This window comes from Crocodylus porosus, unplaced genomic scaffold (assembly GCF_001723895.1).
Source record: "Crocodylus porosus isolate Cpor-Errol unplaced genomic scaffold, CroPor_comp1, whole genome shotgun sequence".
Lineage (NCBI taxonomy): Eukaryota > Metazoa > Chordata > Crocodylia > Crocodylidae > Crocodylus > Crocodylus porosus.
Genome location: NW_017728949.1, coordinates 18210178 through 18227057, shown reverse-complemented (window position 1 = coordinate 18227057; position 16880 = coordinate 18210178). Strand labels below are relative to the sequence as shown.

The 16880-nt window shown below is 42.8% G+C and overlaps 2 protein-coding genes across 9 annotated transcripts in view; one reads left to right on the top strand and one right to left on the bottom strand.

The window, feature by feature from the left end:
- RAB17 (RAB17, member RAS oncogene family) overlaps positions 1-16880 on the top strand; it is a 52968-nt gene that overhangs the window by 33722 nt on the left and 2366 nt on the right. The gene's annotated exons all lie outside the window — the stretch shown is intronic.
- The window catches only part of MLPH (melanophilin), an 85813-nt gene continuing 69132 nt past the window's right edge, over positions 200-16880 (bottom strand). For all 8 annotated transcript variants that reach the window (XM_019554159.1, XM_019554162.1, XM_019554160.1 and 5 more), the window contains 6 exons: positions 12609-12764; positions 12235-12327; positions 10743-10832; positions 9147-9204; positions 5165-5259; positions 200-4064 (listed from right to left, as the gene is read on the bottom strand). In XM_019554159.1, the coding sequence (XP_019409704.1) occupies positions 4038-4064; positions 5165-5259; positions 9147-9204; positions 10743-10832; positions 12235-12327; positions 12609-12764 (519 nt within the window). In that variant the 3' untranslated portion in view covers positions 200-4037. The remainder of the gene's footprint in view (positions 4065-5164; positions 5260-9146; positions 9205-10742; positions 10833-12234; positions 12328-12608; positions 12765-16880) is intronic.

Sequence of the window (16880 nt, the reverse complement as noted above, 5' to 3'; positions counted from 1 at the left end):
TCCTATAAGGTTAGGCATGTAAGACTTAAGCACTTGACTATGATGTTCAATGGTACTGGCCCACTGGCTTTGTTGGGAGATGAATCATGCTTTGGGGGAAGATTTTTCAAAGCACAAATGAGAGTTGTGTCCTGAAGAAGATAATTCAGATTGCAAAGCAGGACAGAAAATTAACAAACAAGCCACAGTCCCTCTTGGGTTCTGTATGAAGAAATCCTTTAATATATTTCTGTATTGACTTAACAACTTGCCATTTTGAACAGATAATCAATTTAGACAACAGAATTTATGACTAAACCTGCCTGTTCTGCTAATCCCTAACTAGATCACGGCATCCAAATGAGATTACTAGGGTCCTTAGAGAGGTGTGGTCATTAAAATAAAAACATTTGTCCCTGTTACATTTTTTTGTATTTTAGAAACTATTTTCTTCATTCTATTTAGTTTTATCAAGTAATCACAAGTGCTAATGCTCTCATGTTATGGTAAGTGCCTGGGGTCTGAGATGCAATGGTATAATATGCAAGAACAGAGGTAACATGATACATCCTACATGGGACTGTACAGCATTGTGTATAATTGAACACATTTATTGTACTGCTCCTGGAAAAGCTTATGATCAATGCAAGGGGGACAAACTTATTCCTTTCTTTCCCTGCTCTCCTGCTCCTAAATACATTTGTGATCAATGCGAGGGGAACAAACTTACTGTTTTATTTCCCTATCTGACCACATCTCCCAAACTTCAGATACAGCTTCATTTCCTGTACTTTTCAATTTTTTCATTGGATGCATTTGCATTGACTGGTTAAAGCGAGGAAAGTGAACTGAGAGGAAGAAAATCAGATGCTGTGCAAAATGGATGTTTGAATCTCAACACAAAATCAGTTTTATTGAATGATTTAGGCCATATATTTATATAGAAACAGAAGAGGATGAAAGTTAAAATGCTTGGGTAACTACAGTCTAAACAATGCCTTATTTTACATTTTTGAGGTTTGGCATGAGGACTTCTCCATGGGGTTAGGATTCTGATAGACTAGTACTGGACTAAGGGTGAAAACAGGTATTGCAAAGGGTACATTTGTACTACAGCGTGGCTAGATCCTTAGCTGATATAAATCTACATCACTCTATGACTTCAGTGGAGCTACCTTATACCACATGAGGTTCTGGACCACTATGTTAATGCCTAAAGGCAGCTCACTTGTGAAATATATGCAATAGGCAATTTCATTTTATTGCAGGAAGTTGCAACGGTCCAGCTGACTGAAAGTTAGTTTCTATGCATCTAGGTGTAATAATTTTAAGTGGCCTATACTGATTAAATGGAACCATAGCTTAGTCAGAGACCATCTTTTTGAGAAATCATCTCTCAGCTTAAGTTGTATTAGTAAGAATGGAATTGGATACTATGGACTTTAAATGGGAACGTGAGATAAGACATGTCTTCTATGTGAATTGTATTACATAGGTACTTCAGGTACAAAGTCATCTGAAGTCATTTCAGCTACCACACCCAGGAAAATAAATATGCTGGACCAAAACAAGTGGCCACAACTGTTCTTTACTATGCTGTGCCTCGCTTTTTCTGGTCAGACCTGATGAAGATTGTGTGGCATTCAAAAGCTTGTCTAACTCCATCCTAACTACACAGCTGATCCAATAAAAGATATCTTCCTAAGAGATCCTTGCCACTTATTGAAAAGTGCCATTTTTGGCAAAATTAAAATGCATTAGAAAACATGCCCATTTTGACAGAGTTTTGTTTTCTCTCCCCCAAATGAAGTGTTTTGATAATATCAAAGTTTCTTATTTTTTACACTTTTAGAGTGGAACATTTAGATGTTTTCTTTCAAATAGACATTTTGAAATAAAAACCATCTGTTTACTTTAAAGAAAGACATTTTTAAACAAGTTTTAAAGGGCAAAATCAAAACAAAAGTATTTATTTTTAATGAAATAACTGACTGGAAATAAGTATTTTTCAGAATTTCAATTTACAGAAATTTCATTTTTAATTCTGTCACATTTTGGACCAAAATATTTTAAAATTGCAGAATTTCTTAGAAAAAGAATAACTTCCTTCTGTTTTCTGCTCTTTACATGACCACCTTCCGCAGTGACCACAGAACATTTATATATGTTTAGGGACTCCCAAATCACAACCAAACTCTCATACAATAGTGTGTGACTAATCTGAGGATTCACATGCTCTTTCTTTAATTATTTTATTTTAAAATACTGGGATGGCCTTAAGCCCTTCTGTTTGAGCTGCTGTGGGAGAATTCTTTTCTTACATCCGTGGGTTTGGCCTCCACCGCTTTTGCTTCAGCTTCAGGTGACACTATCTAGATTTTATGTTGTGGAGGGAAAGACTAGTTCATCCAACCAGAACTTCCCCCTCACAAGGGTAAGACTGTGCACCAAAAGATCCGGTTAGAAAATGTAGAGAGAAATCTTTTGACAAATCTCTCTTGGAAGTAACAAGATAGTAAGAGCAAATTGCACCTATAAGTTAGGGGAAGGGTGCTGTACAAGCACTTGAGACCAATGGCATTATTGGATGAAGGCAAATTAAACTCAAAGACAGGAAGGAATTTCATGTTCCAGATGGAGGGGTAAGGAGGCTATGGCACTGCCTGCCATTTTGCCTGGCATTTGTTTAGGCTAAACCGTTTTATGACAGTTACTTTTCCCAAAAGATGTCAGATCCAACATAGACTACCTAAGGGTCTGTACTTGCCTGGCAACTTGAACCCTAATTTTGAGAAGTCTCCTTAAGCAAAGTGCTTCAACACTATGGATTTTAATGGGACTTGAGTGAAATGGGAGCTTGAGTGGTCACTTCTTTAAGCAAAAATATTGAAGCCCAGTTACCCTTCTTGTCTCTGCTTTCCTAGTGAGGAAAAAAAGCTGCATAATCCCTCTGTGGGGCCTTTTTATTTGGTGTTGATAATATTTACATACTGAAGCACTTTACCGGGTTAAGTCAGCATGATAAATCACCTATTTCACTAGTGGGGGAAAATCAAGCACAGCGAAGATGACTTGTCCAAAGTGACTCAGCACCAAATCCAGGTCTAGGACCTACTGCTAACCCTTTTATTTCATGGTGCATCACAGTTGAGCAGGTAACTCACGTATCTGGCTAACAGAATTAATAGTCACTGAATATATTCTTTACCTCAACATCACCCCTTTTCCCATCCTGCTGGTTTGCAAGTTGCCAGAAGTCATAAACTTTCCTGCAGTCTGTATTTTATAGCTGGGCCTCAAGTGGTTATATTCAGCGAAGGATTGCACTGGTAAGTCAAGACACACTTCATACACAATCAACTCCTGTCTCTGTCACTGCACAATACATACCCACAGGGAAAAGATGGATAGAACATGGATTGCCTGACTTTTGCAAATATGCTGGACATTTGCAAATCAACTTTTTAGCCAGGTGATTCCCACTAAAGACAATGGGAACTATGCAGCTTAAATCTGCTGCAAAACACTTTAATGCATATGGTTCCATTCATTGAACCATCTCAATAGAAAAGCAATATTAGAGTGAAAACTCACTCTGACAAATTCTTTCCTTCTGTGAAGCCATCAGGCATGCATCAGGCACATACTTGGCCCACATTTACCAACCTTGACAATGTTTCTTTAAGCCAAACGTTCAAACAAATGTCTGTGGGTCACAGCTATCAAAACTTCTTAAAAGAGATAGCGGGGCACATGGTGCACTTCTTGGGCCTGCTTTGCCAGCTTCTGTAGCCCAGAAGACTTGCCAGTTAATAATCAGTTGGTGTCTTACTCAGAATTGGACCCACATTCTCTTGCAGTGAGGCTGAAACTCTGAGCTCTGTAAACACAACTGAACAGGATTCCCCACTGTGCAGGAGTGCTTCTTCCCTTCATCTGGCATTGCAGGTAAGGGAGCAGTAGAAGGAAAAGCAAGCATTAAGGGAAATAAAAGTGAAGCTTTGAGCTAAGGTCTTGCAGCAGTAGTAAAACATCAGGGTAGGGAGGATCTGCCTTTCTCAGGGTCGATGGGTCATCACTGGCTTCTGTCAAACACCAAAACAGGGAAATGAAAATGTTAGAGATCCATGATGTAACATGCAAGACCACCTAAGCATATGGATTTGCTTCCTGTTTACAGGATGCATTTTACTTTTCCCCTCATCATACAATCTCAACTCACGAGTGAGTTGCTCTGATTACAGCTTTCACTAGGATGGCAGATGAAGTTGCCAGCACCACTTTAGTAGAGGATGTACCCACTGTAGATCAACTCATGTTCTCCCACAATGCCTCTGGAACAGTCTGCTTACTTGGCTATCACAGGGTTAGCTCTAAGCTTGGCATGCCCATGTTACATGTGCCATGCTGAGGGTGGGCAGAATGAATCTGAGAAGCACGGGTGCTATTCTCTGAGCCCTACTGATCCCTCACAGATTTCAGTATTGTAGAGACCTATTCCCATCTGTGTATTCATTGACTTGACTGACTCACAGGCACCATGCCAATATTTAGAGGCATAAAATAATTGGTAGAGAGTTTCCCAGTTTGGGCACCATATTGTAAGAGGACTTAGCTATACTTGAAAGTTTATTTCAATTAAGGTATGGTATGAATTTAAAAGTAACATAGGTATTCCTTAGCAAGTCCATTTGTCAACAACCCTTGTGAAGAAACATTGTTTACTCAAAGTGAATTCAGCAAGCTGAGTATTTAACGGGGCTGTTGAAAGGTACTTCTCAGATTCCTCCTACTCCCAGTTTTCTGATCAGAGGGCATAATTCAATTAACACAATTCATCTTTTGCTGCTATGTCTAATTTAACATTCAGTGTTGCAGCTTTCTTGCTAATGTGTTTATTTGATTACATGTACAAACCCTTTAGAGCCTAATACCACCTTTAAGCCCCCAGGATAGGTAGAATCTTAGGCAAAAAGGAGAAAAACAGGGTGCTTCAGTGGGATCCATTCATCTCCCACTGTGGAGCAGACCTGTTGGCACTTTTTTACCATGCCCCCTCAAATCCCAGACTGAACGCAGGACAGAAAGACCAGAAAATCAGAGCCCTACTCTGATTCATTATTTTGCAGACTGACCCCCTCTAAATAGTTTTATCCAGGTAATAAGGTAGCTTCTGGAAATTTACCGCAAAGATGCGTTCTGCTCTCCTGCTCCTCCCGTTGGGGTTTCTTTGTGTCAAAGAGCCCCGGTAAAAGGACTGTCTATCAAAAGATTCATCACCTTAAAAAAAAAACAAAACACAAGATAAAATGACTTAGACTGGCAATATAGCCCTATTTCATAATTAGATGACTGGACAAATACACAGATTTTTGGAAATAGCTTTGTTAGACTACTTCTTTCTTACAGCAGTTTTCCACTAGTATAATTCCAATGGCTTCCAATTTACAATGGGATAAAATCAAAGAATTAGACCCTTTGTATTAAAGACAAACAATAGCATGCAAACCAGTTATTATTCTGTATCTGTCAGAGGCTTCAAATACTAAGCTACCCATTCTTCTAGTACCCTCATTCACAATTCATTCTGTACATTTCATGAATGGGCTAACAATTCAAACAAATAGACTGCCAGTTCATTAGGCTGCAAAGAACCAGCACCTAAGTACTCATTATTCTAGTAGTGATTCCTGTATTATATTTCTATACTTCCCTACTTTGCTATTCAGAAACACAGCATGAGCCTTCCTTAAAAATGATGAGAGAAGAATCTAAGTAGTAGCTTCACAGATGCTATATAGCAAGTCAGGAGGATGTCTCCATATCCTGAGACTGGCTTAATACTTTAATCAAAACAGATTCCTGAAATGGCAACACTGCACATGCGAGGTGCCCCACTGGTGGGCTTTACAGAATAATTATCCTGGATGCATAGGGCCCTCTTTTACCTGGCTACTTGTACAGCCATTTGCACCCAAGGCAAAGTTTCATAAAATGCTTATATTGTGATCTAGCAATCATTTCAATCCAATTTACTCAGGTGTCAATGCAGTGTACTGGCCCATAACATTCAAATTTTGTCACTTTCAGACTCTTGTTCAAAAGTTTTATAAATGGAGATTTTTCTCCCCTTTGCATTTGTCCACAACTTTCTTCTGTTTGTTAGGTGATCCTGTCATGTGGCAAGGTTGTGGTTATCACCGAAGTCAGCAAAAGCACTATTTCAGTCCAGAACCACTTAAAATGTCTGGTATAAAGGAAAAACTAAGGCCACTGCAACTGTGACTGCACGCTCAACATGCTGACTAAAAGGCGAGCTATTTGGCCTGGGTCTGCCTCGTCATTAAATACTCTGGGGCCACTGTGCAATGGGTAATACTGTTAATGCTGGCAGTGGAATAGAAGGCAGCCTGTTCTTTTGCAGCTGGGATAGTTCTCAAGTGAGGCTACTTGTATGAACCGTCCAGCTACGCCAATACTGTAGCAAGGAAGTTTGGTGCCTGGGGCAAGCCTGCAGTGGCAGCCTGCCCTCACTCCACATACAGACCTGGGGGGCACACACCCGCCATGCTTGCCCAGGAATGCACACAGCAGCTGGAGCCACCTCCCCCGACTCCACGTCCCATGTCCTCCTGGAGGAGCTGGTCACAGCTCTGTCCCATGCCCTGCCCCGGCTGGACAGTGCCCGTTGGCACCCCTTCACTTCAGCACCCAGGGCGGTCGTCCCCTTCCCCCACCCTCCCCTTGCTATGGTACTGAGCTAAGCAGACAGGACACAAAAAAGTAATGCATATAGGCCTGGCCAGCTATCTCTACAAAACCCCTTTCCTGCCCTTAATCACATAATACATTTAAGTGATCAAGGGTTTTTCTTTTAAAATCTATGAGGAAAAAAATGTGAAACAACATTCTGCGCAAAAAATTTAACAGTATGAAAACAGGGACTTGAAGCACTGCTGCATTTGTGATTCCTCCTCCCTGAATCAAAACATGCATGGCATTGAGTCTTAATGGCCTTACATGTGTCTGTTACCAGCTGAATTTGCAAATATCTCTTGGAAGGGGGAAAGGAGCTGTGCTTAATGCATTGGAGGAGTGGAGGGGCCATGGGAGCACAGTGTGCTCCAGGCATGTCACCCACGCAGATCTGTTCTGGTCCCTGCACTGAAGGGCTATGGAGGAATCCAAGTAATAGAAAATCTTCTGCTGCAGTTAGGGCATCTTAAGAGTCTGTGGACCCATCAGAGCCTCGACACAGTCCAGGGGTGTAGCCCCTAGTCTGGAGGCAGGGGGGTCAATTGACAGCATGCACGGATTAATTATTCCAGTTCATTGTTAAAGGGACAAAAAGGGCCAAAGTGAGCCCTGATGGAAGCAGGTCCCATTGCACTGACTTCTAAAGAGACTGGGCTGCTTAAAACAAAGGCTGTGCTCATCCCATTTTAATGGTGTAACACACACTGTGTCTGGAAGGTGGATTGTCCCAGCCCAGGGGCCTCTATCCACAAAAAGGCACATTAATTATTACTATTAATTTTCAAAGCAGCTTAAAGGAGCCACATGAAACAGCCCCGTTTAACTCCACTTATTGAACTCTCTGCACTGAATGGTACGGCGTGTTCTGGAAACTTCCTTGGCATACCCAACCCCTGCTGTGTGATCCTGACATCACTATCAAGCCTGACGTGTCAGGGTTACACTTCTCAACCACTAAATAATCTTCCATTCTCTTCGGCCTATTTCCAATTTTCCTAATCTCCATTTCCCCCGAGCGAGCTTGCATGTCATTGCCCTGTGGGAAGAATGGCAAGGAGATATGGCGAGATACAGAGTGGATGGAGGGATTAGACACACACCCTGACGTCCTTTTGACTTCACCATCACTTTATCTGCAAGCTCAGGGTGAAAAGCCCTGCTTATCTTGCTGCCTTTAAGGGGAAGAGCAGATGACTCTTCCTCAGAAACAAAGACAAGGGACCTCACTGTCAGCAGAACTCAGGAAACAGGCCTTGCCATTCGTTTTTAATTGGAGAAAGGCAACTGTAATTCATTTTCTGCATTAAATGATTACTTCTCTCTTTCCTATTCATTATTATCTCCAAGGAAAGCAGTTTTTTCTTCAGTTCCTCCTGTGGGCTTACAAATCAAGATAAGAAAGAAATAGAAAAGTAATTTCCTAATGGTTTTGGCCAAAGGCTGTTGGATGTAACACTGCCCAGGCCTTCATCATTGTATGGCCACTGCTGTTAACTTCCAGGTTTTCATTTTCTTTGAAATTCTTTTAGGTGCAGTAACGTAGTTTAGGCTGCGCAGGGCTAGGTGACGGCTCCTGGACAGATCAGAATTATAATGGGCCAGAAGTGGCAAGGTAACAACTGAAAAGTGGACTTGTATCAAGAATATGAGATGAGTGGCAAATACTGAGGATGAAAAGAGGTGGGAGCATTTCAGCAATGTGCATTTCCTTAGGGCTATGAGGGAAATTAGGACCCTGCTCAGACAGTCCTGGCCTTAGACTGGTGAGACAGCAGGGTGACCATATGTCCCAGTTTAATTGAGACAGTCCCAGATTTCAGAGGTCGGTCCTAGCCGACTGTTGAGAATTATAATGACGGTCCCAGAAACGCAGGGGAGAAGGGCACAGTCTGACTGGGACTTGGAGTGGTGTGGAGCACCTCGCAGGTGGGTGGGCAGGCACTGCCACCTGCCCGGCACACTGCCCCGCTCCTGCTGCCTTGTAAGAGCATAGGGTGAGGGGTGGGGAGGGAGGCAGTGTCCTGGATTTCCTTATGGTCAGTCTATGAGATAGGGACCTTTCATCACAATGACATGTATGTTGGTATATGACAGAATTAAAATCTGGTCTCAGACTCAGCTTAGCTGCTGATGGAGACTTTGTTCCCTGGCTCCCTGGCCTGGAGGCAGCACCTTTCATTTTTGTACACAGAATCTATTAGTGACGTGAATGAAACCTGTCTCTCAGATGCTACAGAACCCTTGCTTAAAACCCTGCCACTGCCCTCACTGTATATGATCCCTTCTTGAAAATAACAGATGAGGGCAGGAGAGAGGTGATCTATGACTACAAGTATGGGACATTACCTTCTGCAAGCTATGATACTGCCTTGACCACTTTCCTGGGCACAGACAGAGCACACAAGTCTTACCTGCAGTTTCAAAAGAGCTGTTAAATTTCTTCTGTAATACCTGTGGCATGGACATTACCTGTAAGAGAAAAAGAAGGACTTGTTGCCAGTTGGTGTGGCCAAACCCTTTATGCTATATAATGAGGGTGGTAGATAGACTTAAAGTTAACCTTTTTCACTGTGTTTAAGAAAAATACTAATGTCAAACCCTTCATGATACATCCACTCAGGACGAAAGAGGCCGGCTGAGCATGCACTGGCAGGAAGTCCACTTTCATTAGCTTCCTGCTCCCACAATTCTAATATAAAAAACTACGTCTGTAGTGCTTTATTTGCACTCTGATTGGCTGACAGAAACAGCCAATTAGAGTGCTCCAAGTGTGAGCCATGATTCCAAAGCTGTGCCAAGGACAGGACCAAAGGACCGGTGCTGCTGACCTTGGCTCCCCCACCCCGGTCCCTGCAAGAGGCAGAACAGCAGTAGCATGGGGCATTAGGTGGTGGCACTCCATCCCAGTCCTCTGCCCCTCTCCTCCCCCCTGTCATTCTTGATGGGCAATTGGCTAGTTCATGATAAAAACAGAAAATGAAAAGAAAAAAAATGTTTAATCCTTTTAAATAGCAAAATCCCATGTGAAAGACAACTCTCTCATCCTTCTTTGGACTAACTGTAAGGCTGTAGCGTTGTATCCCGGTTGGTACTGTCTGCTGGTATGGTCTTCACCTATGGTAGATGGTGTTTTTGACAGCCAGATGGATAATTAGAAAGGTGGGAACCATATAGAAGCCTGCATTCTCCAAAGGGCAGCATGCATTAGAGCAAATTCATAATGAAAATAACTTAGCACTCATATAAGTTACTAAACTCACGGCTCTAGGGATTCTGATGGCACATCCACATTTAAGGGTACATCACAAGATACAACTTCAGCACATGAAGACATACTTGTGTTAGCTTTGATTTAGCTAGCTCTGGTACTGATAGTGGTGCAGCCACCGTATCAAAAATATCGAGGCAAGGCTGTAAGTCTTCTCGGGGATCCTGGAGTTTCACACAGTACCTGAAATCTGTGATGCCACAGGTCTCCCACTATTGGTACTGCAACTAGTTAGATTAAAACTAGGCTGGGCATGTCTGCACATGCTATACACTTGCACCTCTTGACCAGAGTATGGATGTAACCTGGGATTTCCTCTATCAATAGTGTCAGCTCCTTTTCACTGACATTTCTCTGGCTCAGATTGCCAGAACCAATTTTTCCCTAATTCCACAATTGCATAAATTGATCCCTGTTTAGCAGTGCACCTCGGTACATGTTTCAGTAACTGGGAATGGACTGCTGAATCAGACCTTCTCTATGTACAATGGAAGTGGCTTGCTGGTCTTTCTGCCTAGACTGCCAACAAGAGTTGCTAATTATTGATGGTAATGAACATGCGATGGAGACATGTACCCACTAGGAATTGGGTCAAATTCCTATATCCATTTCACACAGGTCTTTGAAGACTCAGAGAGCAGAGGTCACAGTCAGCAAAAGTTTAGATTATATTTAAAGAGGCAACTGAGAGGATAAAGACTTTCCGTATCTTTCTAGAGCAGATTACCCAAATACTCACTTTGACATCATTTGGTGATGTTACCGATGGGGAGTTCATATTTTGATCCTCTTGACTATTTCCATGCCTGGGAGAATGAAGAGTAAACACCTAGAGACAGAAGAAATGACAAAGATTTCTATGACTTCTTCAGTGCAAAATACATAGATTCTGATGCCTGTGGGCTGACTAGAGCATCTGGGACATTTGCAGCACTGGCGCTCCATGCTGGTACAACCTCCAAGATGATTCTGAGCAAGCTGTGAGTTTATGCTGACTTAGAATCATAGGGGTGACAGGGATCTCTAGTCATCTAATCCAAGCCTCCGCACAGATGCAGTATTTACTGTTTCTAAACCATCCCAGACAGATGCCTCTCCAGCCTCTCCTTGCAAACTTCCAATGAAGGAAACTCCCGAGCTTCTTAAGCAGTTTGTCAGGGCTCAGAGTGGTGAGGCAGCTGATCTAGTAGACAGCACCTTGAAGGAGGACTCAGGAACCACGGGTTGATTTCTAGTACCCAGCTGGCTGACTTTGGGCAAGTCACTACACCTCCATCTGGCCTCCTTCCATTTGTCTTGTCTATTTAAACTACTATATGAGGTCTGTAAGGCAGGACCTATTTCTTTCTATGCATATATACAGCAACTACCGCAGGGAAGCCTTGATCTTAAGTAAGGGCTCTACGCATTATTGTAATACAAACAACAGCAAAAACCTACGTATCTTTTAAAAATATGAATTTCTACCACCCTGCATGGACTGATTCTCAGAAGGTGGCCAAGGTATCCCAATTTTAAATGGGTGGAATACTGAAATGACAGATATCGTCAGATAAATATCTTCTTTATAAGATGAAGGGGGGAAATGGAAGAGGCCGGCTGGCATTTCTCCCATACAGAAGGCAAACACAGAGGAAATAGAGAGAAAACAGTAAATCTATTCCTTAGAGATATGGAAAGGGTGGCATTCACAAAAAAGAGCAGTCCAGGACTCTGCAAATACCTGTGCTGCTTGTCCATTGTAACTGTTTGATCTACAGTGTATGGGGAAGTTTGTATCCTTGTTTGAAGGGGACCAAATCACTACAACTTCCTGTGCCTCAGCAGGGATAATGATACCAAATCACTTCTTTAAGATGCTTTGCAATTCAGGGAGGAAAAGCTCTTTACTGGAGTGAAAAATTCACCTGCCCCAAGCAACCAACTAGGTATTTTCATTTTGTGGAACTTGGCAATTAGATTTAAGAAAGGAGAAGCTTGAGTCTTATGGGCGAAGTGTTAGATGAGAGAAAAAGACTGCTTCAGAATGCTTCCCAGATAGCCCTTTCTGGTCCACAGTACTTGGGTTAAAGTCAGTGGGAGAGGTTTTTGGGTCTGGGTTACTTATAGGATCAGATAAGGTAATGATCATAAGGGTCCTCTCTGGCTTTAACATCTCTGGAGCACAGCAGAACAAGCATAGCTGCAAGCTGGGTCCTTATACCATACATCCTCTGCAACCAGAAACTCACTGGCATACTTGACTTCTTCTTTGCTTTTTCTGTGGGCTTAACAGTCATCCCAGCGGCACTCAGTGCTGCAATCCGAGTCTCTATATCCGACACCTCAGAGAGAAAAAAAAACTTATGTAATTTCCCAAGTATGTATACAGGCATGCACATACAGGTGAGCAGGTGGGCAGCATGACAATGTAAAGGAAACACTCATTCAGGGTTTGTGTTTTTACTAAGGTCACTGGAAACCAGGAAATATTCAAAGCCAAGGCACTGGGTAGCTTGGCCTCAGTGGATCAGCTATTTTTCATGATCCCAGTAGAATGCCATTTTAAGACTGTTTGCTATCTCTGTTGAGTCAATGAGATGTGTCTCCAGGCAAGAGCTATTACCTCGCTCTCTGCATGCTGCACCTGTGCAGCTGCTGATGCCACTTTGTCCTCCAGCTCAGACAATTCAGAATCAGTGGTCCCACTGTGACGGGCACGTTCCTCTACGTCCCTCAGCATTTTCTCCAGCCCGTATGTCTTCCCAGCAGTCATGTAAACCTGAAAAAAGTCACAGTGTGACTCAACCTCACAGTCAGGCATCATCTGTTACAAGGTCTACACACTCTAACCCCTGCTAGGTAGATGCAGGCTGTTCTCTTTTGCCTAGGTAGGCAGTCCTCAGGTTACCATGATCGCAGCCACAAATGGCCTCCGCAACTACTGGGGAGATCAGTACTATCTGATTTCAAACTTCGTCTTGCTGAACAGTCAGCGCAGGTTGATTATTGCAGGATTTTTTTTGCCTCTAAGACATTGGGCCATTTCCTCAGCTTGCCTGCTTTTGAGAGCAAGCATTAAGTGGGAAAAGTGGCAAAAGCTTTTTGCGCTGATCTAGTGATGTCAATGCCTGAACAAGGACTTTCATATTACACATCAAGACTAAGAGGCTGGTACTCTGAGGAACAAGTGAAGCTGCCACGGCCTGCTGTAGCACACCTGGAATGAGATGGGAAGACCAATTTACGCAATCCTTCTGCGTGTGACGAGCAGTGTTAGACTGAAGGCACTTCATCTGGCGAGGCAAAGTGTCATTAATCCGTGAGTCCCCTTCCATAGCACTCCTATGTTCTGCTAATACATTTTGGAGTACAATTTTATAGCAAGGGGCTTTATAGACCAGCCAAGGAAGAAGGAAAGTGACTTCACAGGGAGTGATGCCAGAATTTGGAGAGAAGCCACATGCAGAAAAACCCTGAACTCCCGAGAGGAGCACAATGTAGGCCCAAAGAACATATGAGGAACCTGAGGCAGGAAAATGCAAAGAGCTGTTTATTGTTTTGTCAGCATCTATGTATGTTGTAGAATAGAATAAAAACCAACTTCTGGAATCCTTCCTCTATTTTGGTGTCTGTTTGTTTCAGCTTTCATGCATTTCCAAAGAGCTGCATCATAAACCTGGAGTGTCCACAAGTTTGTAGTGCTGGGAAAAGGTATGCTTAAACTACAGAGGAGTTTGGTCTGGGGTTAACACTAGTCCTCAGGTCCTAGAACAGTTGTGCTCCAAGATCCCACATCTTGGACTGAGCATCTGAGTTTTGGGAGCATGCCTGAGAGAACATAAGAACTGCCATTTATAGGGCCAGAGCATGGGTCCGTCTTGCCCAGTATCCTATGTCACATAGGTCTCCTCCTCACTGCACTTCTCCCCACACCTTTTGTTATGTATCCCCTATCTGTGGCCCCACCAGGCCCTGGAACCCCCTGTCAACCTCCTTCTGGCTCTGGCCAACCTGGCCATCTACAAGACCAGGAAGGAGGCTGCAACTAGAGGGAACCTGGGAGAGTGTCACTTCTCCACTCACATCTCCCAGCAGAGTTTCATTGGTCAGCATCCACAGGCTCCCTCAATTTATTCAGGGGGCAGTGGGTGCTGGCTGGTGTGCTTGGCTCAGTGTCCCCCTCTGGATCCCTTGTTTTGAGCCTGTAACTCTTGCTCCCGTTCCTGTTTTCTTTATTTGTCCCAAGCAATCAGTTGTTGCATTCTCAGCAACCTCCCTTTTTAAGGGGGGTTTATAGATGTTTGTGGTGGTGTTAAGACCCACATTAACCAAATGCAACAAATAGGCCTGTGGCACACAGAGAGGGAAGAATGACAGGGCTGGAAACTACTTACACCAGGGGAAGTAAAGAGCAGACAGGCGCAGTGTGGTGGGACCAAAACTTAATACCTTGGGAGACTGGTGAATGTCTGTACCAGGGCAATGTGACAAGTTTAATTGAAGATACCTGGAAATGCCCCTTTCTAGATAAAAAGTGTTTAAAAAATATCACTACCCATTTTAACCAACAATTACTTTGAACCTAGAACCAGGGGCATTGTTAGTTCAACCCTATTCCACAGTTTCACCTGGCCTAAACTTTATGTAAATCCTTCCTTCTTCTGCACTGCATTTGAACCCCATATTTGCACACTCCATTTCTTCTGTGCTTCTACAAGATTTGAACAGACAGGATCCACAATTCTTCTCCCATGCTTCTGGTTGGCTAGAAGTTGACAAAATTTTGAGTGGGAGGAAGTAAAACACATCCTCTAGGTAAATGGATCTCAAATGCAATTTTTATGTTCAGTGGACAGGAAAGAAACAGAGAAGCAGAGAAGTCATTTGGGTATGAATCACTTTGTCATTTGTGAACTGAATTCCTTAATGACTTTCTCATTTAGAGTTCTTGCTGCCAAATGCTGTTTGCTTTTGCCTTCAGAACTCAGTGCATTAGTGAGGAGCAATTCCACTTGGAAATTATTTACACAAAGTATTATGCTCTCCTGTCTGCAGTAGAGCTGCAACAACAGCAGCAGTACCATAGGCAAGAGAGAGAGAGAAAGACAAAGAAAGCACACCTATAAATGAAGTCAGGGTGTGATGCATGGATTTGTTAGTACAGGATCACTTGGGATGCAGTTACATGAGTCTGGTGCCAGAAGAGTTTTGCAGTGGGGCAACTTTCCTCTTGCTGGATGGGGCCATGTCTGCAGCGAAGACATAACCAACATGATTGCACAAAACATGCTACTCAACCTCACGCTTCAATTGAGACTTTGGCAGCAGCTGCCTAAACTCCTACTGGGGAAGAACAGGACACCGATTGCATCCCTTTTAATTGAATATGCTATTAAACGAGCGTTTTGTCAAGAATGATAAAACAGGGCTTGCTTCAAGTTGATTGGAGTTAATAGGACCATTTCTGGTGATTTCATCTGGTTTTCCATCAGGTTTCCAAAGAGCACGCTTCAAGTGAATAGTGAATTCTGAATTCATATTCATAAACCCTCACATTCTGCATCTGACTTTAAGGGTTGTTTCTACTTTCACACTCACAAAATGTGAATCAACCACAATGTTTTATGGTGTAAGATGTTACATGAATTTGTATTCAGAAAAAAAAAAAGGAAGAGCTCCAAGGCTGAAGTTCCTATACCTGCACTAAATATTCACATAATCTTGGCACCACGAACAGTTTTTTGTTCCAACCAAACCTCACTGGTTTGTGTTCCTTGCTCACTGTGATGTCTGAAATTAGATGTCAAGAAAGGGCCTCATGAAATTCACACATACATGGGGACACTTTGAACATCTGTGGGCACAGTAAAAAAAATCAATGCAAATCTTAATGTGGGGAGCAATAATATTCCATGTGCATCATGGCTGGCTGAAAAATCAGAACACTGTTCTTTTGTAACTAACTACAATTATTCAGTTGTTACAATTATTTTGACTATGAGAACCCTGCTACATGTTACATATATTATACAATTTACTGGTTAATTGCACAATAAATTTAGATTAGTCACATGTGCAAACTAATTATCATATGATAAAAAATGATTATTCAACTATAAAAAGAGGCAACCAGCTATAAAGTTAGTACTTGAAAAGGTGCAACAACTCTATAGCTCATTTCTATCTAGCTTTAATTTGAACATGTAGCAGGGCCCTGAGAATCACAAATTGCTGATGGACACCTGAAAAATCCCAGCCCAAAAACTTTGCAAGCACCAATTCATTCTCATGACATTCCAGTGATACAGGCATGAGAGAAGAGTCTTAGCCAAAGCCACACAGAGCTACCAGGACAGGACCTCAAGAGTGCTTCCTAGTACTATCTTCTAGCCACCACCTTACTCCTTTTGCTCCTTGACAGTTTTATTGAGCCATGCTCTGCATGGTTTTAAAAAGCAAAACCAGTAATTAAAATTCACTTCTCCATCACCTGGATCCCCTGTCCTCAGGGAGGGAGGGCTAACTTCAACATCTTCATCAGTGACTTGGATGAGGGGTTAAAAAGCACCCTGTTCAAATTCACTGATGACACTAAGATGTGGGGGGACGTGGGCATGCTAGAAGGGAGGAGTAGGCTACAATTGGACCTAGACAGGTTACAGGGGTGGGTGGATGAGAATAGGATGGGATTCAACACCAACAAGGGCAAGGTGATGAACCTGGGGAGGAACAACCGGCACCATACCTACAGGCTGGGGAACTCCCCTCTTGTCAGTACAGAGGCAGAAAAGGATCTTGAAGTCATCACTGACTCTAAGATGAACATGGGCCGGCAGTGTGGGGATGCAGTCAGGAAGGCCAACCGCACTTTGGCATGCATCCACAGATGCATCTC